This window comes from Vicugna pacos, chromosome 6, assembly GCF_048564905.1.
Source record: "Vicugna pacos chromosome 6, VicPac4, whole genome shotgun sequence".
Taxonomy (NCBI): Eukaryota; Metazoa; Chordata; class Mammalia; order Artiodactyla; family Camelidae; genus Vicugna; species Vicugna pacos.
Window position 1 is genome coordinate 65,215,278 of NC_132992.1, and position 27,112 is coordinate 65,242,389.

The window sequence follows — 27,112 nt, forward strand, 5'->3', positions numbered from 1 at the left end:
TTATATCAGTTAAGCGAATTGATTTCTATGTTATATACTATTAGTTTCAATATCTCAGTAGTTCTAGAATTAATATCATGATTATATTCTAACATTAAAGGGAAAAAAAGCCAGGAGTGTCAAGAGGCTCTTTCCAACTTGATATAAATTCATAAAATAGTTTGGCTTAGAGGAACTTTAAGCCAGATCTCTAATTTTTCCAAAAATAAAAATAGAAATTAATAAAGGTGAACTGTTGAAATTAATTGAATTGTTTGTGGTGCTTAAGGTTGCTCTGTCTTATATTACAGTTGCAATATGTGTTAAATGATAAAGATAAACAAAATGTTCTATGGAATGCATAGATAGGACACTTGGCCATTCAAAAAAGATAATGGGCAAAGCCTTTGCAAGAGATATACCCAGCAAACTGGAGTTCTATAGAGGCAGATTCACTTGTGAAAGCATAAATAGGAGATAACATGGCACCAGACCACAGGGTATAAGATAAAGATAGTTGAGATGCAGGACTGGCAGTGGGTCTGTATGACACGTTAAGAAATTTGGACTTTATATTGAAAACCATGGGGTGCTATTATGTGATTTTAAGAAATAATGTAGTATAATCAGTTTGGGGAGTTTTTTAAAGTTTTTTCTATGATGAGTTAAAAAAAAATGATTTCATTGGATAAAGGAGGTTCCATCTCTAAGGAAGGAGACCAGATTGCAGGCATATAGACATGAAATGACTGAAACGTGAACTAAAGCAGTGGCACTGAATCTGAAGAAAAAACTCAGATTCGAGAAATATTTAAGAAAATAGAATCAACAATACTTGCTTTATTGGATGGTTAGGGGCAGATGGAAAGGTTGATCCAGGTTTCCAGCTTGGGAAACTGAGTAGATTGTGTTGCTGTTATCTAAAGAGGAGTTACAATAAAAGGAATAAGTTTAAGAGAAATTAGGGTAAGTTACAGACTTAGGTAACCATATATTCACTAAATCACTGAATAAAGCAGCCTGAAACTCAGAAGAAAGATAAATTTATCTTTCAGTTGATACTGGGATTTGTCATTATGCAAGAGTTAGTTGAGGCCATGCTAGTGAATGGAGTTGCCTACAAAAGCTATATGAGGTAATAACAGTGGACCAAAATGTTGCCCTGAGGAAGGCCCAGCCTAGAAACAGGATTAATATAGTCTTTTTTATTAGTTTAACTAACTAGCAGAAATGTTGCTTTTTTAAAATAGTGACTTTTCTCTAAAATTATAGCTTTTTCATTTTTTTAAATTCTAGAGTTATAAGAGTTATTCCTCAAGAGATTCCTTGAAAAACACATGATTCATAGATGACATATAGTAGATGATTTTTCATCAATTACTGGTATATTAAAACAGCTTCAGAGAGTTTGAGGTCTGAATATAAACAATGTGAAATTGATTCTTCTTTTCAAAAATGTTAGAAGAAAAACCATTATAAAGTATTTCATCAAAATTTAGTGGCACAATTAGCATTTTCATCTGTTGTCAGATATAATCTTTTTGTTTTGGTTGAAGGAAATGTGAAGTATCTGACTGTAATGTGCATTTTAGTTGGCTAATATCTGAGTAATTCTAAATTGTCTACGTAGTACAACTGAGTTTAAATTTGAAATAAACTATCTACATCATACCATGTATAAATACTCAGGTGTATATTTACTATTAAAAAGATACGACTGATGAAACATAATTCAGTTTTTGTCAGCAATCTTTCACAATATTTCTTGCAACAGTAGTTCTTATTTAGTTTATGCATACTAACAACAATGTGGAGCAAGGTGATGCCCCACTTTTTACGAGAAAGGTTTCAGCAGGGCTGGAAGAAGAGCTCAACTTCTACACTACCCTACTGTTTTCAATGAGACAGTATAAATCAGTGCTTCACTTTTGCCAGAGTGGTGTCATGCCCTCATATTAACGTCACCAAGGGGACATCTGCCAAAAAGATTAAATAGGATTCAAAATCTCATAATGTAAATATCCAGAATGTCCTGGGAACAGTAAAAAAAAAAAATCACTCATCATACTAAGAACAATGAAAATCACAACTTGAATGAGGAATAAACAGTCAACAGATACCAACATGAAGATGAATCACATGTTGGAGTTATCTGACGAAGATTTTAAAGCAGTTATCATAAAAAAAAAACCTTCAACGCACAATTGCTAATCCTCTTGAAACAAATGCAGTAAACAGAAATTACAAGAAGGAACCAAATAGAAATTAGTGAACTGAAAAGTATCATCACCAATATAAAAGACTCAAGATGGACAGAGAGGTTGGGGGACAATGGCACCAGAAGGAAGTGCCACATTTTTCAAGTGCTGAGAAGAAAGAACTATTGATCACAAAGTCTGTATTCAGTCAAATTATCCTTCAGGAATGAATGGGAAATGAGATACTAAGACAAAAGGAAACTGAAAGAATTTGTCACTAGAAAACCTACCTTGAAAGAATGGCTAAATAAGTTTTCCAAAGAGAAAGGAAACGATAACAGGAAAAGGTCTGAAAATTCAGAAAGGAAAGAACAGTGGAGTGGGTAAATAGAGTGGTCATTCGTTTCTTATGATTTTCTTAAATCACGTTTAAAGACTGAAGCAAAAATTTTAACACCATATAATGTGGTACACAATGTATGTAAAGTAAATAATGAACATAATCATATTTTAAATGTGGGAGGGCAAAAGTGCCTAAATGGAAATAAAGTTTCTGCATTTCACTTGAAATGATAAAATGCCAGTACTGGTACACTGTGATGTTATATCTATATATTGAACACTCAAAGCAACCACTAAAAGAAGTATACAAAACAGTATGCTGAAAAACACTATAAATTAGGATGGAGTCCTAAAACGTGTTCAAGTAATCCACAATAAGGCATAAAAAGGGAAACAGGAATGAGAAACCAAAGATACAAACAAAAGAGAAATAATAAAATGGCAGATTTAAGTCCTAATATATAAATATGAATTAAATAATCCAAATATATCAATTAAAAGACAGAAAATGATGTAATGAATTTTTAGACATAATCCAATATATGCCATTCTCAAGAAATTCATTTCAAAAACAGTGACATAGGTAGGTTGAAAGTAAAAGAATAGAAAAAGATATACTATGAAAACACTAATTTTTAGAGAAGAGAAAAACTCTCAAGTGAATAATGTATGTTTCTTTCTCAAGAAGCTAGAAGAAGAAGAACCAGATATAGTCAAAGTAAGAAGAAGACATGAAATAGTTAAGAGCTGGAATCAGTGAAATTTTACTGAAATTGAGAGCAGTAAAACAATAGGGGAAAATCCATGAAATAAAATGCTGGTTCTTTAAAAAAAAAAAAAAACTCAGTAAAATTGGTAAACCTTTTACGAGATTAACAAAGTTAAAGAAGAGAAGACACAGTCACCAATATCAAGATTGGACAAAAACTATCACTGCAGATCTTTCATTCATTAAAAGTATAATTAGAGAATACTTTCAAAAACTTTATACTCACAAACTGGTCAATGTACAAGAAACGGACCACTTCCTCAAAGCCCACAAACTACCAAAACTAACCACACTGAAACAGAGAATTTGAGTAGTTGTATAACCATTAAAGAAATCAAATTTGTAATGAAAAACCTCCTAAAAAAGAAATCTCTAGTCCCAGATGGTTTCACTGGAGAATTCTGCCAAACGTTAAAGAAGAATATCTGTTTTACTCAGTTTTAGTGAGTCATTTCCCACCTGATTTTATAAGACTGGTATTACACCAAAATCAGAAAAAGACAGTACAGAAATGAAAACTGCAGGACAATATCTGTTATGAACTTAAAATCCTCTACTAAATAATTCCAAATAAAATCCAACAAAATATTAAAAAAAAATTAAACACTACTACCAAGTGGGATTTATTTGAGGTAAAAACTTGCTCAACATTGGAAAAACAACCAATGTAATAATCTACTGTATGTATATATCGGCTAAAGAAGAAAACTTATATGGTCATATCAATTCATGCAGAAAAGGTGTTTGAGAATATCTAAAACTCATTCTTGATAAAAACTCTTAGCCATCTAGGAATAGAGAGAAATTTCCTGAGCTTAATAAAGAGCATCTACAAAAATTTACAGCTAATATTGTACTTAATGGTGATAGAATGAATACTTTCCTCTTAAGATCAGGAATAAAGCAAGGTTGTGTGTTCTCACTATTTTCATTCAACTGAGTACTATAAATTCTTAATAGCACAGTGTCAAGAAAATGTATTAAAAGGCACCAAGATTGGAATGTAAGAAATAAAACTCTATTTGCAGATCACAAGATTATGGATATAGAAAAAAGTAGCTACAGAAAAGCTCCAACTAATGAATCAGTTAAGTTAATTTGAGGGATATAAGATCAACACCAAATAAAAAACTATTGATTTTTATGAATGACAATAGTTGAAATTTAAAATACCATTTACAATTACTCCAAGTAAAATTAAATACTTAGGTACACACTAAGGGACACGCATCTTATCTACATGCTGAAAAACTACAAAATGCTGAAGGAACAAAAGGACACTTAAAAAAATGGAAAGATATGCCATGTTTATAGATTGGAAGATTCAACATAATAAAAATGTCAGTTTTCCCCAACTTAACATATAGGTTTGCACACTTCCTATTAAAAACCCAACAGTTTTTTTTTGTAGACATACTATTATATAAATTCTAAAATTGTATGGAAAGGCATAGGTCCTAGAACTGCTGAAATAACTGAAAAAGAACAAAGTGGAAAGACTAACTTTACCCAATGATAAAGTTTACTATTAGCTACAATAATCAAATATTGGCAGAAAGATAGACACATATATCAGTGGAACAAAATAGATACCTGTAAGTAGGCTTACACAAATATGTAAAGCTTTCTACATATTTTCAGTAAAGCTGCAAATACACTTTGGATAATCTTTTCAACAAATAATACTGACGCAATTGGACATCCATAAGCAAAAAAATTAATTTCAGCCTTATACAGAAATTAACTCAAATGGATAATAGACTTAAATTTAGACAAAGAACTGTTAGAGAATAAAAGGAAAAATGTTCAAAACCTATGACTAGGCAAAGAGTTTATGTTCTATTTTTTGTTTCCTGCTACAAATGGAATGCTTTATCTTTATATTTTTATTTTAACTTATCTATATATTTTTGCATAATTGAGGTATAATTTTAAAAATTGAATTACCACCAAATCTACTTCTACAAATCTTAAATGAGAAACTCTATTGGACTCATTCCCCAGTGAATCAACCATATATGGTAAAAATTTTAAAGAAACAATGATTTAATGTATCTTGAAATTGTTCTAAACACATACAGCAAACAAGAAAACATTTTTTCAAGTAAATCTGAGATAAAATAGTGAGAGTCTGTGGCAATTAGCCACAACCTGATATATCTTCCAACCCTCCTCAACTTGATGAAAACTTCACTTTAGGCAGATAAGGACTAGAGTATGGGGCTTCCTCTCCCTGTCAGCTCCCAGTTAAGGGTTATGGTATCTGTCCAAGATGGGGCGACCTTCATCATTTCTCATGGCTTCCAACTCTGACTTGCAGAGATTAAGTTCCTAATGAATGCAGTTGAAAGTCAGGGGCTCCCTTCCTTTACCCAGCCCCCATTCATAGGGTGGAAGCTCTAGTTCAGATGCAGCAGGCTGGGAATGCTAGGTGCCTTATTACCCTCCTTCAGCTTGCTGATAGAGTAGAACATCCAAATTAGGAGGCAACTCAAGCAGACCAAAGGCTAACACTCCTACACAGCACTTGGAACAGTGGCTTAAAGATTTTATCCATGTTAGGCCATAAGAACATATTGCTCTGAAGTTCTTCCCAAAGGAAACGGCCTTATTTGAAACAGAAAGTAGTAGTTCAGGCCTAAGGTCACCCTAAAAAACAATGGATATTTTGATGGTAAACAATTAAGAGGAAGCTGATAATCTCTCTACAAGAGCAAGAAGCTAAATTAGTTTATCAGAATGAACCTGGGAAAGGGTCAGCTAGAAAGAGTCTTCCTTGGATCAGAACAAACCTAAAAGGTGGGCTGAAAAACTATCCTGTCTGAATTTAATTGGATCAGACTCTGAAGTGATGTATGTCCCCAGGCATTACTTATCACAGTAGTGTAATTAGTAGAGCATAACAGCTAGATGTGACAGCAAATAGGCAAATAGCTTAACAGAGAGATCAAGGGAAAAGATGAGACAGTCAAAGAAAGCCCTACTAAAACCACTACCTTCCCAAGGTGACTTTGTATGTACCTTGGCTGCACCCTCTGAGGAGCAGTATCAGAAGTTTCATACTGGGTGGAAATCGTCCTTTCTAAAGATAGCCAATTCAGTAAACAAATAAATAAGCAAACAGCAGAGCCCTGAAGTGGGGAGGGGAGTCAGTATTAAGAGTTGCTACAATATATTATATAATGTGTCCAGTTTTCAACAAATATTTTAAGGCATGCAAGGAATGGGAGAGTGTGACTTATACACAGAAAACAAAGCAGACAACAGAAATTACCTGTGAGATGCTCTAGATGTTGAATTTAGCAGGTGGATTTCAAAGCAGTCTATCTAAATATGAAGGAAGGAAGGGAGGAAGGGAGGAAGGAAGGGAGGAAGGGAGGGAGGGAGGGAGGAAGAGAGAAGGAGAGAAAGAGAGAAAGAGAAACCTTATAGGAAGCCATATTAAAGAAGTAAAGAAGCCATGATAACAGTGTCTCATGAAATAGAGACTATCAATAGAAATACGTATTCGTTTTTTTAAAAGAACCAAATGCAAATTCTGTAGTTGCAAGTATAATAAATGAAATGGAAGGTTCGCCAGTGGGGCTCACTCAACAACAGTTCTGAGTGGACAGCAGACTTAAAGATAGGTAAATGAACAGAGCCTCAGAGAAATGTGAGACACCATTAAACATACCAACATGGATAATGGGAGTACAAGAAGAAGATAAAAGAGCACACAAAATACTTTAAAAAAAACAGTGGCTGAAAACTTGCCAAATTTAATTACAAACATTAATCTCCACATCCAAGTAGCTCCATCAGTTCCAGATGAGATAAACTCGATAAGATCCATCCCCACACACTTGGTCTTAGTGTAAGTTCCGGTTGCTGTAACAAAGTATACGCTGGGTGGCTCATAAACAACAAAATTTATTTCTCATGGTTCTGGAGTCTGAAATTCCATGATCATGGAGTCAGTGTGGTCAGATTCTTGTGTGGACCCTCTGTAGGTTACAGACAGCTGACTTTGCATTCCTCACATGAGAAGAAGAGCTAGCTAACTCCCTGGCCTTTTATTATAAGGACATTAATCCCATTTGTAAGGACTTCACCCTCATGATCTAATTACCTCCCAAAGATCCCCAAATGCAAATACCATCACACTGGGATTAAGGTTTCAACATAGGACTTTTAGTGGGACAGACATTCATTTCATACCACACATCATAATAAAAATGCCAAAAGACAAGGGTAAAAAATTTTAGGGCAGTAAGAAAAATAATTCACCATGTACATAGTGAATCTCAGTAAAATTAACATCTGACTTATCATCAATAAAAATGGAGACCAGAAAGTAGTAGTGTGACATATTCAAAGTACTGAAAAAAAAAACCTGTTGACAAACCAATAATCTTGTATACAAGAAAACTGTCTTTCAGAATTGAAGCTGAAATAAAGACATTCCCAGATAAACAAAAATTGAGAGAATTTATTGCTAGCAGATACACCTTGCAAAATATACTGAAGAAAATTCTTCAGGCTGAAAGCAAGTGACTGCATACAGTAATTCAAATTCATGCACAGCACACATAAAGAGCACTGGCAAAGATATTTATGTATTAATAAAAGGCAGTATAAATGCATATATTTGTCCTTTTCTCTCATAACTGATTTGAAAACCAGTTGTATAAAACAGTATGTATATAACTTTTGTTGAGCCTATAATGTATAGAAATGGAATATATCTGACAATAGCAGCCCAAAGAAGGTAGGTGGGAGAGCAAAGCTGCATTGGAATAAGTATATAACATCAGATGATATCTTGAATCCACAAGAATGAAATACGAGAACCAGAAATAGTAGATGAGAAGGTTAACACAACAAACTCTATAAATATATACTTCTTTCTTTTCTCAGCTTCATCAATAAATATAAATTACATAAAATCTTAATTATAGCAGTATTTGTTGGATTTGATAAGTGTATTTGTGTGTACAAAAATATATATGTAGTATAGATAACAATAGTAGCAAAAAAATAAAACAAAAATAGAACTCTGTAGGAGTGTTGGTTCTGTATCTCATGAAATTAAGTTATTACTCTAAATCTGAAGTAGATTCTGAGAAGTTACACAGTAAACACTAGAGCAGCCACTAAGAAAATAGCTCCAAATTATATATAGTGTTTCTCTTTCTGAGATCTAAGTGTATATATATTATATAAAGGACTAATATATATAATTATAGACTATCTCACATATTTTTTTCCTGTTCTTTTTGTTCAGTCTTTCTACTTTCTCTACAGCAATTTGTACTTTTTTGTTGATTTGTCTTTGAATTTAATATCCTGTGTTCTGCATTTTTCCTTTTGACCTACGTTTACATTCTTTAATCCTAATAAACCTACTCATTTAGATCTGAATTTCAGATATTGTAATTTTATGTCCTACGATGCCCATTTAATTTTTTATAGATTCCATTTCCTGATGAAATTCTCCATCATTTTATCTATTTTGTTTATTTTTCCTCTATTTTCTTGAATATATTAGTCATAGTTTAAAATTCTTGGCTGTGAACTCCCCATGCATCTGTTGTACGGTTTTTCATCTGTTTTATCTTCCTGGTTTTGGGTCTTATTTTCTTGCATGCCAAGTAATTTTTATAAATTTATTTTATGTGCAGAAGAACCATATTGGTTATAGATGATTTATCATCCATCATAGCGTCTTCTTTTCTACCGATAGGCAGAAATAATGAGAAAATGATCACTCCAATCTAGTCAAGAATTGAGCTGAGTTGAGAATATAGTGGGTTTCCATCCCTTCATTCCTACACTACAGTAGATTTAGCTTTGATATTCTTAGGTTCCAGCCTAGCTCTTTGGCCTCTAGCCTAACCAGTATAAGCCTCAAAAACTGGCGAATATCTTGAAGCAGAAACTTGTATTGTTCTTTGGTCAGGTCCCTAGCGGGTCTTTGTTTCTTAAGCACTGTGAAGAATGCAAAAAATTTCACGCTGCCTTTCATAAGCTTTGTGTCTAGCTTTATAGCCTTATGTACAGCACTGCAAGCCACAGTTGTTCCAAGGAGAAAAAAGGTCATGTGTTTAAGTCTATTCAGGGTTCTCATTTCTAAATGTCTGAAAGCTTCCTGCTTTCTCTTCCTCTCAGTATAGGTTCTCTGCCTGGAAAAGCTGATGATTTAGCACTGTGATCAAAATCAGCAAATACCCCCAGGGGGATGGTTGGGTAGGTAGGAAAAGCTGGAGATTATCAGTTTAACTCAGAAAAGTTTTCCTATTTCTGAAATTTTATTTTGTCTGTTGTTTCTTTTGCTCTTCAATGTCTTTAAAAGTAGCATTTAAAAAATTATCTGATTTTTCTCTATTCGTTATCATGTAAATATTGACCCGCTGTGACCTACTACACTCTACCTAAAAGCAGAACTCCTGCATTGTATTTTTAACTGATTATTAATAGGGTATGTAAAAGTTGTTTTGTGTATAAATCTTTTAACTACTTTTTATGAAACACTTATTATATCTAGTAGTTTTTCAGTTTATTGACTTATATAAGCTTTAGTAAAGTCAAATCACAAAGTAAAATTCTTTTGCCAAGATTGTGGCTGTTTGTTTAATGTTCAATGAATCAGGCACTTTGGTAATTGCTTTAAAAACACTAACTCATTTTAATCCTCATAACAAACATTTGAGGTCAGTAGTGTTATTGTTCCTATTCATGAGTGAGAAAAACAAGCAAAGAACATTAAGTGATTTGTGCAAGGTCACACAGCAAGTAGTGGTGGAGCCAGATTCAAGCCTAGAGTTTGAGTTCTTTTATGATAGTGAGAATTAGTAGTAGCATGTAAAATGTTCTCCCAGTCTTTCTACATAAATACTGCAAACTCGTGTAGGAAATGTTTACTTCAATATGTGACTTTCTGATATCCATTCTCTTAATTACAATGCTGTTCCTAAATTTATTTAAATCCCTTATTTACCCACTTATTTATTCAATAATAATTTATCTAGCATTTTCTTTCTGTGTTTAAACTCCCTTGGTTATCTCATCCAGTTTCATAGCTCTTGTTTGGGTTCTATTTCCTAAAATAAACTTTTTAATGAAGTATAATATTCTATATGAGTTGTACATAGAGTAAGCTATGCAAATCACAAGTGTAAAGCTTGTTAAATTATCACAAAATAAACACTCTGAGTAACCACCACAGCTAAAGAAATACAATTTCCAGTATCCCAGAAACCACCCTGTGCCCTTTTCCAATCACTACACCTTCCCTCTTCCCCAAAGGTAACTACTGTCTTATTTCTGTCACTATGAATTATCTTTACTTGTTTTGAACTTTATATCGATGGGTCATTGCTGTGTGTTTTGTTGTTGTTATTAAATGTACAATTTAGTTATCCATTCTTACGATGAAAGGTATTTGGGTTGTTTCCCGTTTGGAGCTACTATGAATAATGCTGCAATAAACAATCTTGAACATGTCTTTTGATGCACATATGTACACATACTCCTTAGAAATCCACCTAATAGGCTAGATATGAACTAGAGATACTGGGTCATAGAGTATATACATGAGTAATTTTACTAGATTCTGCACACAGTTTTCCCAAGTAGATGTATGAATTTATATTCTTTTCAGCATTTTGGGAGAACTCCAGTTTGCTTCACCTTCTCACTAATATTTTGTATTGTCAGTCATCTTTAGTTTTAATCATTTCAGGAAATAGTGACCAAAAATGTTTTTAATTTGTGTTTGTCTGATGACTAATAATATTGATCATGTTTCTCTATAACTGAAAGATTGTGCTCTACACTGGAATTTGACACATTGTAAAATGACTATTACTCAATTAAAGTTAAAAAAAATTTTTTTTAAATCTCAAAAAAATATTGATCATGTTTTCGTATGTTTATTGGCTATTTGAATATCCTTCTTTTTGAAATAACTGTTAATGGCTTCCACTTTTTAAAAATTAGATTAGGCTTCTTTTTTATTAGTAGGCATTTTTTATATATTCTGTATGAGTCCTTTGTTGATACATGTATTGCACATTTATTCTCACACTTTGTTGCTTCCCTTTTTACTATATTAAAAGTGTCTTTGAATAGAAATTCAGATTTAAATGTAAGTCAGCTTGTTAATTTTTCATTTATAATTAATGAATAAATATTTGTTGATTAAATGAATGATCCTGAAGACATTGAACGTCTGGTGCAAGAGACAATCTTATTGATATAAAATATAATTTCTATGTTAAATATATATAAAATTGTTCTAGAGCACAGAGGAGACAGTGACTAACTCTGGCTTAGAGGGTAAAGGATTTCTTCATGGAGAACATGATGGGAAGGGCTTCTAAAGCAAAAACCAAAAATGTAAGCAAAGACACTACACGTGAATAAATAGTTTTTGAGAAATGCAAGTGTGGCTAAAGTCAAGGGATCATTAAGAATAATTGTAGGAGATGAGGCTGGAATGTTAGATTGGAGCCACTTTGTAAATGATTTGTATGTCTTGGGGAGGGAAGCTTCTGAAGATTTTGAAACAAAGACATTTTCAGATATATTTCAGAAGATTTACTATCTTTATCAAAGTGAATTGGAAGGAGGCATAGAGGCAGAACACTTAGGTTGCTCTGTACTGACCTAGATGAGTGATGATAAAGACAAGGCTTTCTAACAGTAATGGCAAGTAGTGAGGTATGTCAGTGGTTAATAAAGCAGGCTTTGCACCTTAATTGAATTGTATGTTAATCATTCTGTTTTCCTAAAAGTATGGATTTAAAAAAACCCTATCTTTTTTGGATTACAAAACCTACTGTTGTTGTTGTGAGGGTTAAATATTCATAAAGGACTTAGCACAGTGCCTGGTCCATATAGTAAACATACAGTAAATGACAGCTGAGTGATAAGATCCAAGTAGAATTGAGAAAGGGAAATAGAAATAAAGATTAATTCAGGTTTTTAGCTTAGACAGCTTCATGGAAGATAGTGCCAATCCCTGAGCTAAGGAATTAAAAGGAAAACTCATATTTAGGGAGAATAATGAATGTTGGGGGGTCTTTAAGGCATAAAGGAAAGAACCTGTAACTGGAAATTTATTCACTCCCGCAATCCAATTAATTTAGTGTTATTGACTGGTCTGTTTACTGTTGATGATTTTGATCTCCTTTTCTGGTACTATTCACTTAATTTAGAGCCCCTTTACCCATGTTATCTTTTCCTCAGAGTAGGAGCATCCCAGAGGAATGATGAAAAAATGCATATATTTAAAATATAAAAAATACCAAATTGGCAGGTTTTCTCTCTACTGTATTTCTGATCCTTTAGTCCCTTAAAAAAACAAACAAACAAAAAAGGAATTTAGCCTTACCATTGTGTAACGTGGAGAAGGTAATTTTCCTCTCAACTTCGGAACAATCTGATCTGGTAAAAGGAACAGTTCTTGGCTCTCTTTGAAAAGATAGTTTAAGCCTACCTATCTTTCTGCTATTTTTTGCTTCCTCCAGATAGATCAGTGTTCTATAGTTTCTCTTGCTAATTATTACATAATATCTTTACACAGAAGTCTTGGCTAAAATTCCACCAGAATACTATACTTTATTTAACCTTGCTAAAATGAATTTTCTCTGCTATTCTTTACTAATAGATTACATTGTAACATCTTCAGGATATTCTTACCACTGATATTCTCATGGAAAACCAAACCATTGTGACAGTGATTAGTATAGAAGTTATTGCAAATCAGACCTTTTGTATTTCACATGGGGCTAAATATCAGTGAATAAGATTGTTTTGAGATGGTTTTTGTTAAGGAGATTTTTAAACAGAATTAAATTAATTACATAATATATGTTATCTATGTTCAATTATTTACTTAGCTATATTCAGCATGGAATAAAATGCTCAAAGGAAAAGCCATATCATATACAAAATTTTGTTGGAGGTAAATCACTGACATTTGAAAGAAGGTAATATAATTATGACAAATTTTTTTTATGTCCTACTCATATATTTTAAATATGAAGATGTATACACACACTAAATTTTGGTGTGTACAGAAGCCAATAATAAATAATATGGTTTGACCATGTATCTTAGCTTTCTTAATAGTTTTATAATGTGTATGTGTGTCCATGCACATACAAAGAGGCACTTATTTTTTAAGTTCCTATTATGTACCCAGAATTTAGTAGATGTTTTCATGTTCTTATTTGCTTTATTCCTCTTAACAGTTGTCCAGGTTTCAAAGAATTTCAGTAACTTGCCTATGGACACAAAGCTAGTAAGTCGACTAGAACTGGAATGGCACCCAGGTCTGTCTTGCCCCCAAGCCAGACAGATCTTCTTTCACTCAGTGGCTCACAGTTAGAAAATGTATAAAGGTAAATAATGTTGTTTATAGATGTGAAAAACTAAAAGCAGCATAAATATTTATCCAAGGACTTTAAAATTAAAATATAAAGAATATTTTATGTAGACTTAAAAATCATCAAAGTGAACTTATTAATGATACATTGTTGAATTGAAAAAGAAAGTTAATACACATGTGTGTGTGCATCTATCTGTGTGTACGTGTGTGTATTTGTTTATGTATGGAAGTTCATATGGAAGGATGATTAACAAGTTTTAAATGGGTTATCGCCAGTAAAATTTTGGTAATTTTCAGTTCTTTGTACCTTTTCTATATCTATATTAAATTATTTTTGTCTTTTTATTAAGCATGTATTTTTAGAGTCATGAAAAATCACTGAGATAAACCTCATTTGGGTCCCCAAAGTTAAAAGTGGTACCAAAAATATGAACAGGTTGAAATACAGGTTGAAATATTTTTTTCACTGTCATTTCTAGAACCTAGTTTGTATAACAGATGATACATTTAATCAAACTTCTTTCACATAGCCTATTTTCATATTACCGATTCTACACCAGTGAGTAGAATGGCTTTAAATGCCAGACTCATAGAGGTGGTATTAAATTTTATTGAGAAATAAAATAATAGGTATTTAAACTGATCTGAGGAGAAATTCTATTCCAGTATAGCCTAATAGCTCTTATCAGAAGCACCCATCTGTTTTCACAAACAACAATTATAAATTCTGGACTAAACAAAAACTTAACTATGTGAAAGCCCTGGAGAGTGACCAAAAGCAAGCAGATTCTGACATTTGGGAGAAGGCACTGACTGAGTATCCCATTTTTATAACGTTTAGCCCCCGATAGGTCCCAGTTTGGCCTACCTGGCAGCTGAAATCTGTAGGCTTAACTGGCTGGAGGAACAGAGTTTGAACAACCACAGCTGCTTTAAAGTTAGAGGGGGAAATTCTGGAAAGGATAGAGCCAAGAAGGGGAGCCTCATGTTTCTATAAATAAGCTCCCTAGATCTCTGGCTGACCTCTGAACCATGAATGTGCTGAGTAAACTACAAGCAGTGCAGCTAGAACTAAAGGAATTGAATTGTATTTTGGATTGCAGAGCAGACAGTTTGCAGTTAAATCTACTCAAGTCATCTACTTATTAAAATAAAAACAAATCAGCATTCTTCAGAGTAATATAACAAAACCTAGTATCTCTTCCACGTATTAGTCACCATGTCCAGAATGCAGTCCAAAATTACTTAACATATAAAGAAACAAAAAAATGTAACCCATTTTCGAGAGAAAAGACAGTCAACTGATATTAACCCCAAGATGATCCAGCTATTGAAATTAACAGACAAAGATTTTTAAAGTAACTACTATGTCCAGTCTAAAGGAGTAAAAGAAAGCATGCTTGTATTAATGAAGAGATAAGAAATCTTAGCAGGAAAATAGGAATTATTAAAAAGAACCAAATGAAAATTTTAGAACTGAAAAATATAATAGTTAAAGTGTTTTGGAAGTATCTTTTTATCTTCAAATTTTGGGTTCCACATGAGCTAATTTAAGATTAATGGCAATAAAATCATGTAGTGAATGCATAAAGCTATTGAATCTTTAAAGCATGTTAAATTTGCTTTCAAACCAATAAAATTCATGCCTAGTAATTTGTGTTTGTAAAGTTTGGATATTGTTTATTAGTGGAAATAAAGAATAAAAGGAAAACTGGAAAATATTCAGAATTCTTACCCTGGAAAATCATCTTTGGGTAAGAGACAGAGCCCACACTAAAGATAACATGCAGTTTTACCTTAAATTTCTTACTTAATATAGCATATCTATTTAGAGTTAATTATGGATAGTAGAATAGCTAGTTTTAGAGCTCCAAGCTCCCACCCCTCCACAGAAACATTGTAAAACAAGCAGAAACTGATTGGAGAGGATCAAGATGGCACAGGAGAAGTAGAGCTTACCTCCCTCCACAGACATATCAAAAATACACCTATATGTGGAGCAGTTCTCACAGAAAATCAGTTGGGAACTGGCAAATCTCATATAACCAGAGCTGCAAGGAAGATCCCCACACAACCAGGTAGGATGGGGCAGGGAGAAGGCATCAGGATGGGACCAGCAACAATGGGAGGGAACTGTGAGGGAGGAAAGGTCCACTTGGGCAGGGCTTTGCTCTGCGGAGCCTCTATACCTGCTTGGGAGGTCCCCGGGGACAGATAGAGAGAGGGGCTGGGAGGGACCTGGACTCTGCTTGTGAGAAGTGGACATGTGCTGGTTTGCTAGCCGTTGGAGTTGAAAGAGACCAGCACTGACAGCTGCCACCTTGCCACACTTCTCAGTCTAAAATGTGTTTTAGGTGGGGCTGCTAGTTATGTTCAGTAGCTTGGTGCTGAATCTCCAGCAAACGGGCCCTGGGAGAAAACTAGCTGCAAGGCGTGGGGGTGTATTTCTTGCTGAACATCGGAGCGCATTGTTTGCACTCAAGCTGTTGCGATGGGTCCCACAGCCAAGGATTTTGTTGGTGTGTACACTATATGGTGCCACAGACCTAAATATAAAGACATGACACCTTGAAACTCATAGAAGAGAACATAGGCAAAACATTCTTGGACATAAATCATAGCAATATTTTCTTATTTCAGTCTCCAAAGGCAAAAGAAATAAAAGCAAAAATAAACAAATAGGACCTAACCAAACTTAAAAGCTTTTGCATGGCAAAGAAAACCATCAACAAAATGAAAAGACAACCTACAGAATGGGAGAAAATATTTGTAAACCATGCAACTGACAAGGGATTAATATCCAAAGTATACAAATGGCTCAAACAATTCAATATCAAAAAATTTAAAAATGGACAGAAAACCTAAATAGACATTTGTACAAGGAAGATATACAGATAGCCAAAAAGCACATGAAAAGATGCTCAACATTGCTTTTAGAGAAATGCAAATCAAAACCATAATGAGGTATCATCTCACACCTGTCAGAATGACCATCATCAAAAAGTCTGCAAATAATAAATACTGGTGAGGGTATGGAGAAAAGGGAACCCTCCTAAACTGTTGGTGGCTGTGTAAATTGATACGGCCACTATGGAAAACAGTCTGGAGTTTCTTTTAAAAACTAAAAATAGAGCTCTGTGATCCAGCAGTCCCACTTCTGGGCATGTATCTGGAAAAGATGAAAACTCTAATTTGAAAATATACATGCACCCCAATGTTCACAGCAGCACTATTTACAATAGCCAGGACATGGAAACCATTCAAGTGCCCATCAACTAACTATTAGTTTAAGAAGTTATGGAATATATATACACAATGAAATACTGCTCAGCCATAACAAATAATGAAATATTGCCTTTGTAGCAACAGGGACAGACCTAGAGAATCATACTAAGTGAAGTAAGTCAGACAAATATTATATGATTTCACTTACATGTGGAATTTAAAAAATAGTACAAATGAATCTATATATAAAACAGAGACAGACTCACAGATGTAGAAAACAAACTTATGTTTGCCAAAGGGGAAAGGAGGGGGTGAGGGATAAATAGGAATATAGTATTAACAGATACAAACTACTGTACATAAAGTAGATAAAGAAGGATTTACTATATAGCACAGGGAACTATATTCAATATCTTGAAGTAACCTATAATGTAAAATAATCTTTAAAAAGTATATGTACATGACTGAATCACTTTGCTATACATCTAGAACTAAAGCAATATTGTAAATCCACTGTACTTCAATTTAAAAAAATAATTATTCCTCTTTTTTAAAAAAGCAGAAACTGTTAGAGTCAACTTTTTCAGAACTCTGTTTCCAAAAATAGTCAAGAGTTTATAGCAGCCAAGCAAACACTGAATCAAGAATGTTTATTTGAGGGGAAGAAAAAATTTTGAAAACAGATAGTGGTGGTAGTTACACTGCATTGTGAATGAAATTAATGCCACTGTGCCACTGAAATGTACACTTAAAAATGGTTAAGGTGTCAGACTTACTATATAAATATTCTTAGCACAATATAAAATTTTTGAAGAAAAATAGAATGTTGTACCGAAAATTGTTACAACATGAGTGAATCTTGAAAGCATTATGGTAAGTAATAGAAGCCAGTCACAAAAGGCCACATATTGTATGGTCCAATTTTGTGAATTTCTAGGATAGGCAAATCCAAAGAGAAAGTAAACTTGTGGTTGCGTGGGCTGTCTCAATCAGGGAAGGAGGGACTGTTAACGTTTACCAAGTTTCTTTTCGGAATGGTGATGAATTCTAAAGTTGGATTATGGTAATGGTTGCCCAACCCTGTGAATATACTAATCATCACTGAACTGTATACTTTAAATGTATGACTTTATGCTATATAAACCATATCTCAATAAAGCTTTTTTTTAAAAAGAAGAAAGATTATGGCCCCACATAAATACACAGTTTTTTAAGTAAGCCTCATCATGGTACAGGCTAAATAGTGAGAAAATGTAGAAGGTAAAAAGGTTGGTAAGTAATAATTTAATATAGGCCTTTAGTGTGTGTAATTAGTTTTATGGTTCCTAGTCTTACTCTATTTGAGACCCGTCAGGATGTACTGGGAATAGGAAATAAGAAGATAGTCAAGAAATACTAAACTATATAATCTGGATGCATATCTACCTTTACACTGTTTACTAAGTGATGTGTCATTACTGCCTGGATGTGTGATTATATCATGTGGCCTACTAGAGCAGTTATATTTAATTTTTTGGAGGTTATGGATATCTAGACCCCTGATCCTCAGGAAAATCCTCGTAGGTATAGACACTTGGATATGATTTTACAACAAATACAAACCATGGACCATGGTAAGAACATAGACCTTTGCTCTCATGAAATAGCACAAATTGGATAAAAGAATCAGGAGTTTCTGAGTGAGAAAGTTGGTACATAGAAGTAGGCACAGAGAGAAATTTTATGTAAGACGAGAAGAGCTCCCTGAAACTATGGTAAAAGTGAATAAAGAGTTTGGAATCTGGAGATCAGAGCTTTGTTACTACCATCCACTGTTACTGGTTGAACAAATCCTTTTAGAAGAACAGAATATGTTGGTAAAGCATGTGAATGGGGGATAATGAATGGGAAGAGTACCAATCGCACAATATAATATATTAGCAAAATATAACTATATTCTAATAAACATCTATGTTTGCCTTCTTAGTATCCAAACTGTTCATTCCAATATTATTTGCCATTGCCTCATTGAAGTATGGAAAGTATACTCTTCAGAAAAAATAAAAAGCATAGAACAAATAATAAAAACCCATAACAATTTAATCATTAGAAAGATTAATATCCAAAGTTATGATTCCCTGAAGCAAGAGTTTGTATTACTTGTTTGCCATTGAGATTTGAGAGTCTTAAGGCTAAAGATCAAACAAGAACATGTTATCATCCCTTTTTCTCTTAGAGCTGGTAATATCTTTAATATGTAAACAAATCCACACACATCATATTAAGTGTTATTCCAAAGAGTCAACCTTAGAAGCAGCATGTTTTGATATTTCTATTGGTTACATTGATAATAAAATTTAAAATCTTACTAAACTTCTTGATCATTATCAGGCTAGTCACATAAATTTCTCTTATTCAGTGTGGTATCTCTATAAAATGGGATAAATATTCTTGCCATTATCTCACGGAATAAGCAGATTTATCCTTACCCTGCTGAGTTCTTTAGCAGTGGGCCATAATATAGCCAACCTAGATTTAGAAACCAAAGAAACCTATATTTTATCAATAGTAAAAAAGTGATGGTGATAACAGGACTCCCTCTCTCCCTCTCTCCCTCTCTCCCTCTCTCCCTCTCTCCCTCTCTCCCTCTCTCTCTCTCTCTCTCTCTCACACACACACACACACACACACACACACACTAAGCGAAACCTGAAGACTCTAGCAGTGTGTTCTACATGTGAATGTTGTTTCTCAGTTGTGATTAGCAACTTTGGGGACCAAACATGGTATACTAATGTGATAATGGTTCTCTCTTCTGTTTTAAAAGCCCTCTTAATTTTGATTGAAATATATTGACTACCTAATATTGAATTACTCTCAAACTATTGGTGTTATAGCTCTCTTTTCTTTTGTTTTGATACAGAGCAAAGTAATCCTAGATGCCTAAGGGAGATTTTAATTTATTTTTTTGTATTTCAGCTGTTCTCTCTTCCTACATAACAACTCTTCCCTGATTAGAGAAAGCCTGAAATTGCATTTCTTATATTGTGTAGCTTCCTAAGGATTTGCATTGGAGTCATCTTGAGATAATGTGTTTGATTTACTGTTATACAGTTTTAACTATTTATTTCAGTGTCCTTTCAGAAGTCTAGTCAATCTTAGAACAAGCCTTATGTCCTTAGAATCATTACAATTTATTCAGCTCACCTATTAAAATCAGTGGAGAGTACAAATATGCATAAGATTTGGTTCATAAGTTCAGGGAAAGCCTTATGGAAATAGGATAAAAAGATCAAAAGACATATCTCTTAAATCCATTTAGGTCTATAAATCACTTTATTATTTTCTTTTACAGTTTATCTTCCTTTTAAAAATGTCATTTCAATTTTTGGCTTTTCAAAGTTGTGATAAAAAGATTACCATGAACCCTGAGCTCTACTTGGGTCTTTTAAGGTGATAGTTTGTAGAGTAACTCTATATTTAGCATAACTCGACACAAATAATGTTGAAAAAGAACAAAAGTAATCATTTATTCAGCACTTACTGTGTCCTAAGTACTCTGCCAGGTGCTTAACTTGCATCAGTGGGATTCCATCATTAGGAGCAAATCTTTGGTATTCTGTAAAGCAGTTGAAGTTACTAATTCCTCACCGTAATAATGTTCCCACACTATTGTGATGATTGCAGAATGTGGACCCAGGTTGCCTTCATTCAAAATAATATACTATAGATGCCCAAGCACAAATTAATTATACTCTTATAATTAGAAATGTGATATAGTTGCATCTATTCATTTCTATTACTTTCAGCAGTGAGAGGATTATATTCTAATAAAGGATGAGAAAATGATATTGATAAAAGGAACTTAAGAAAGTACAAAAAAAGGATTATCCTAAATAACAGTAATCTGTTGTCCACAAGCATTTGACACAGTCACTGTAGGGTCTTACATTATATTAATTAAGATCAACAATGATTACATCTCTAATCATTCACATTTAAAAATCTTTGTAAGTAGTACATACAGTATTTGAAAATTATAGTATTTGATATTTAAATGAATAGAACTAAACTGAAATTAGTCCAGGGGTTAAGAATTAGACCACTTGAATAAAAGAACAGCCCTCACTTTCTTGGAAGGGAGAAGTTATGGTTATCCTGAAGTGGCACCTGGGTTTACATTTTTTGTGGGTATCAGAATAACAAATGATAAATTGAAATGCAACAGAAATCTTAGTTTTGGGATATTCTCTGGGCAGAAGGTGTCCTAAAGATTATATAAACACATACATACTTTTAAAAATATATGTTATGAATGTATATAATGTTCATATACACACAAATGGAAAATATGTGTGAAAAATAGTGCATAAATACTCCTTGGGTAAAGTCACCTGCTTACCTGATACCTCTACTACCCCCTCAAATATCCCAGTAACCCTTACACTTTTCATTTTAATCACCAGCTATATGCTTTACTTTAGTAGATGATAGCTATTATTTTACATTTACTTTTTTAGGAACTTAGTGAAAGTTTCAGCTATATTAACAAATATTTAGAAAATGTGTTGATATTTTCTCCAGTGAAGAAAAGTTATTTTTTAAAGATTTTAAGAAAATATATTTTAGAATATTAGTTTTAAAATAACTTGGAATAGATTGACAAAGCCAAAAAGGAGCAGAGAAAAAGATTTTTAGCCCAGATAATACATGAATGCAAATAAGATGAGACTAATGGACAAGGAATGGAAGAATCTGCCTAGAAAAATAAATGAAAAATTAAAATAATTCAGGGAACAACTTGAGAAAAAAGACATGAAAGAAGATTTTAGACAGTTTTTCTAAAATACAAAAACATGCTTAAGATACTTGGATACTTAAAATTGTTTGTATTTGTTTTTTTTTTTTTGGTGGAAATGATATTGCATCATTTATAAAAACTAGTCATTGCACACTAAAAAAAATCTAGGGAACAAAATTCTAACCCATTTAATAGTCCTCCATTTGAAGAGTTTTTGTAGACTTTTAACCCATTTGTTAAAAATATTTAAAAAATAACATCTTCTAATTATTTGTAAGAATAATTAATATCATGAAAGATGGAAATTTATTAGCCCCATTTCAAAAAGTTATTTGCATGTTTGATGGATGAGATTGAAAAATGAATGTTATATGATTTAGTAAGTATAGCTAATATTGTACTTCTATTTCAGTCTGTTTATCTTTTAAGACTATTGTTTAATTTTTAATTACTGTATCACAAAATATCAAACCAAGATTTTCTAAAGTAGTGCATATTTAACCACATTACTCTCATAAAAAATCAGTTCAGAAAAACATTTTGCACATTTAATTAGTAAAATAAAGTGAAAACTATTTTAAATGTTATCTCTATCTCATCTTTTTAAAATTTCTATTTAAGTATATTATGCTAAATGCTTTAGTCCAGAGGTATATGAAAATAATATTCTGAAATTGTTTTACTGATGGAGATGCTTGATCAAAAGTTTGGAGATGACTCTTACAGAAGAGATATGTAAACAAGTAAATTTCAGTTAAATGTGAAAAGTGCTTTCCAGAGGAATGACTGGGAACACACATGGGGCACAAATTGCCTGGAGGAGTTAGGAGACTTTACTGAGATGACCCTAAAGCTATGTCTCATTAAGTGCAAATTGAAATTTGTTAGGTAGTTATATCAGAACTCTCTAATGCACCAAAGGAAAATGTGACATTTATCAAATGATTTTACATTGGTGAGGTCTGCTTAATTCAATGATTTATACTTCCATTGATAAATGTAGAGAAAAGAAAAAAATCTATTATGGTAGATGAGTATGAGACTCTAGGTAGATGTAGAGAATGATGGCTTGCCTAAACTTACTTCCTCTTATCTCTGTTACTGCCCCATTTTTCTCTTTATTGGATTTTTTACTCCTGGGCAAGACAAAAATAATGCTAAAAATCTCTGTGGTGATAGTTTCCATTCTAGTTTTGATAAAGAAGATGTTATATATTCATAAATATAATGTCTGTGAAACAGTTATTAACATGGGCATACCTCTGTAATAGCACTAACCATGATATGTTGATACACCATATTAATTTTTTCATACCTCTGAGCTCTTTGATATCAAGGATATTTGTCATGTTTTTTTTTAAATTTTTATTTCTAAATTTTCCTGGCACACAGTAGGCATTGGAATGTTTCTTAAACTGAATGATTAAATGATATATTCACTTTCCTGAGACTCTGTGCCGCTTTATTAAATGTAACTCACACCAAGTTCACTTTCAAAGCTATTTTGAAGTTTATTTATTATAAATGGTGTATAAATTTATGACTAATAAAATATAAATTGGAAATAACAGCCAGAGAAAGAGGAGGATGCAAAGATGCTAACTATGAAAGTAGTTGTATTTGTACTGTATTGTTGCATTTATAGAAATGGTTTATAACATAAAGCTGTATTATTTTTTTCTCATTTAATTGTTGCTAGTGGAAGTTTTTTCTGTAGTTTTTATTCTTTTTCATTTTTGTTAGTTTTTTCAACATTTTTTATTGGTTTATAATCATTTACAATGTTGTATCAAATTCCAGTGTTCAGCACAATTTTTCAGTCATACATGGACATATACACACTCATTGTCACATTTTTTTCTCTGTGAGCTGCAATAAGATTTTGTGTATATTTCCCTGTGCTATACAGTATAATCTTGTTTATCTATTGTACAATTTTGAAATCCCAGTCTGTCCCTTCCCACCCTCCACCCCCCTGGCAACCACAAGTCTATATTCTATGTCTATGAGTCTATTTCTGTCCTGTATTTACACTTTGTTTTTTTTGTTTGTTTGTTTGTTTTTGTTTTTGTTTTTGTTTTTTAGATTCCACATATGAGCGATCTCATATGGTATTTTTCTTTCTCTTTCTGTCTTACTTCACTTAGAATGGCATTCTCCAGAAGCATCCTATGTTGCTGCAAATGGCGTTATGTTGTCGGTTTTTATGGCTGAGTAGTATTCCAATGTATAAATATACCACATCTTCTTTATCCAGTCACCTGTTGATGGGCATTTAGGCTGTTTCCATGTTTTGGCTATTGTAAATAGTACTGCTATGAACATTGGGGTGCAGATGTCATCCTGAAGTAGGGTTCCTTCTGGATATAAGCCCAAGAGTGGGATTGTTAGATGTTGAGAGGCAGAAATTCTTTGATACACCTTCACTATACTAACCTGGAAGCTCAAGGCATTACATTTTTAAAGAAATACCTTGTACATATGGGAAAATAATTGTTAAAACGGGCAATGCCTTCAGTATCAGCCTTGTATCAGATGAAGAGAAATTTTTCATTAAAGATGGCTCATGCAGAAATCCTCAATGGTACCTATCTGGTAACAGCAAATATTAAGATATATCTCAAAATGAAAGATATCTTATAGGTACAGAAACAATTATGAAGTAAATTGCTTTCAGGTGATCTAATGTGATAGAAAAATAAGACTTAGAATATCTTGAGTGGTACATGGTTAGAAGGTATGTTTAGTACAGTTAAAGTGCATATAGATCTCCTTGAGGAGTATTTCTAAAAAAATGCAGATTCTGATTCAGTAGGTCCTGGATGAGACCTGAAATTCTGTTTTTCTAACAAGCTCCCAGGTAATACAAATGCTGCTGATCTTCGGATCATGCTTTTCAAGGTTCTTGACTACTGTAGACTTAGAGCTCCCCTACTTGACTGAATTCTTGAGGCCAGGGACTGTGCCTTATTCATCTTAGGATCCCTGTTGTCTAATGAAGTGCCTGAACAAAAGTGTGCCCTGAAATATTTTCTTGTTAAATAAATGAATTGATATGTTAAATAAATATGTGACTACTAGGTGCCTGAAATACTCAAATTCTGTATTGGTGGTTGAGGAAGAATCTTTCTGTTTTGGAAATCATCTGAGTGAGTAATAGGATTGCTATTTTCTCTTATCATTCCAAAAGCCTAGCTAATATTTTTGCCCATATGAGAAACTGTTGCATATCACAAAGCTACTTTAGACAACAAAATATTACTTCCCAAATACTTGAACATATTCTTAACTGAACTCAAGATACCAAATATTATTTGAATGAAAAAAAGTCTATACAATACATGTGTTACCAGTTATCCATCTGGGAATAGAAAAACTTAAGTAAAATTCCTGTGTTGCAACTAATCTTAAGCTGTGTAGTATCTTTGTGGGCCCACCCAGTTGAGTTAGCTGTGAAATTCAGTTTCAGGTAACTGAACAAATTGTCCCTTTAAACTAGTATTCTTAATTGCTTGGTAGCATTTTAAAATTACCTGGGAAGCTTTAAAAAAAAATCCCAATTTCCAGGCTGTACCCCAGAAATGAGACTCAAGCATCAATATATTTTCAAGCTCCACAGATGATTCCAGTATACAACCAAACTTGAGAACCATTACTTGACTATGGGCTCTTTTAAACCAGGGTCAGTCTTTCATTTATTTTTAAACTCAATACCTAAGACATGGTGTAGGTACTTGGTAATGTTTATTTAGTCACTGGATGAACTATGTTATAAGAAGTATTGCCTGTTGCCAAACAAAATCATTCTTCAGTCTAAAGGGACTATTTTGTCTATATTGGTATCTTGAAATTTGAAAAGTTTAGATTGCCCTCTTGGTATTGATGATACTGAACACTGGTATTTGATATAGATTTTTTTTAATCCTTGAGATATTTTGTTGATAACAATTTGGATTTCATGTCACTTTTTATCAAGATCTGATGTAAATGGAGGTGTGGTCAAAGATGAGGAAGCTGTGTCACAGGCACTCCAGTAGTGTGGTGGGGTACTTAGGAATGTTACAAAGAAATCTAGTTTCTAATATTTCTAAGTGGGAAGACAAGGTCAGTTCACCTCTTTGTTGAGTTGTGGTGTCAAATATGTTTTTTTAATAGACCAGAAATAATAACTACTTAGAATGATGAGTTTTTATGTTTTTTAATTTTTAAATAAATGGAAGCAAAAGCAATGGAAATAATAAATTTGGTTTGTGAAACCACCTCATAATCACCTTTATTATAACAGTTATTGATTTTTGTGTGTGTGTGAGCTTTCCTAAGAACAAAATTACAGCTGTATCAGTAGTTGAAGTTCTTCAGTTAGTTAAATAATAAGATCATATAATTCACACATAGTGCTCACCTTTTTAAACCTGCATATATTTTGAATAGTTGAAGACAATGTCAGACCTGCCATTTCAGTACATAATAAACATTAATTATAAACTATTAGTGATGTTTCCTATGTTTCATTTACTTTCAAGAATTTGATGCTTTCATCTTCATTTTCTATAATGAACAAAATAAATACCCCAAAACTGCAGTGTCTTTTGATCAACAGTGAAACTGTTCCATGAATTGTGCTTCAGATTTTTCTTAATGACTATTGAAAAGAATCTGTTTCCTCACTGTATGTAAAGTATTTGAGTATGTGGATGTTTTAAGTAGGCAGGCAAGTCCTTCTGCATGTTACAATATTACTGTTTTCTTTCAGGAAACCCTGATAGATTGGTGTGATGAAAAGGAACTTAATTTGATACTAACAACTGGAGGAACAGGGTTTGCACCACGAGATGTCACTCCAGAGGTGAGACAGTATATACTTTTCTGATACTCAAGGAGCAGACCATTCATGTTATTTTTAATCCTTTTTACTATTTTGTATATGATTTTTATAGTTTTGCTAGACAGAACAAGAGACCTGTGGTTCTATGAATGTGAAAATTTTTCTGTGGGAGAATCATTGTGTTAAAAAAAAGTTTCTTGACTTTTTTCCTTTGGACTTAAACTGGAAATTATCTAACATGAGGAATACTGAACTGGTCCAAAAGGTAATCAATCCTGCTTTTGCTCGGTGGTTTGTGATATCAGCTGAATTTCAGGCATATTGCCAAAGGTGGTGATAGTAGAACTCTGACTCAGCAGGGCATCTGGTCTGATGTGCTTTGTTAATATAATTCAAAATGTATCTGATTTCTTTTTTCCTGAGATAACCCTTGCCATTGGTCTCAAAGCATAGTAGGATGACTGCAATAGAATATTTATACCAATTTTATAGTACTTGATGTGAAAGTTATATATTCCACAATTCTGAATGTGAATTTAAATGCAGGCTTTAATAAGCAAAGAAGCAGAATTAATATCTAGGCTTCATGCCACAAGAATTATCTTCAGCCTTTGCACAG

General features: G+C 33.0%; 1 protein-coding gene across 8 annotated transcripts in view; it reads left to right on the plus strand.

Annotated features, from left to right (window-relative positions):
* GPHN (gephyrin) overlaps positions 1-27,112 on the plus strand; it is a 432,492-nt gene that overhangs the window by 121,723 nt on the left and 283,657 nt on the right. For all 8 annotated transcript variants that reach the window (XM_006206958.4, XM_006206955.3, XM_072963279.1 and 5 more), the window contains exon 4: positions 26,422-26,514. In XM_006206958.4, the coding sequence (XP_006207020.1) occupies positions 26,422-26,514 (93 nt within the window). The remainder of the gene's footprint in view (positions 1-26,421; positions 26,515-27,112) is intronic.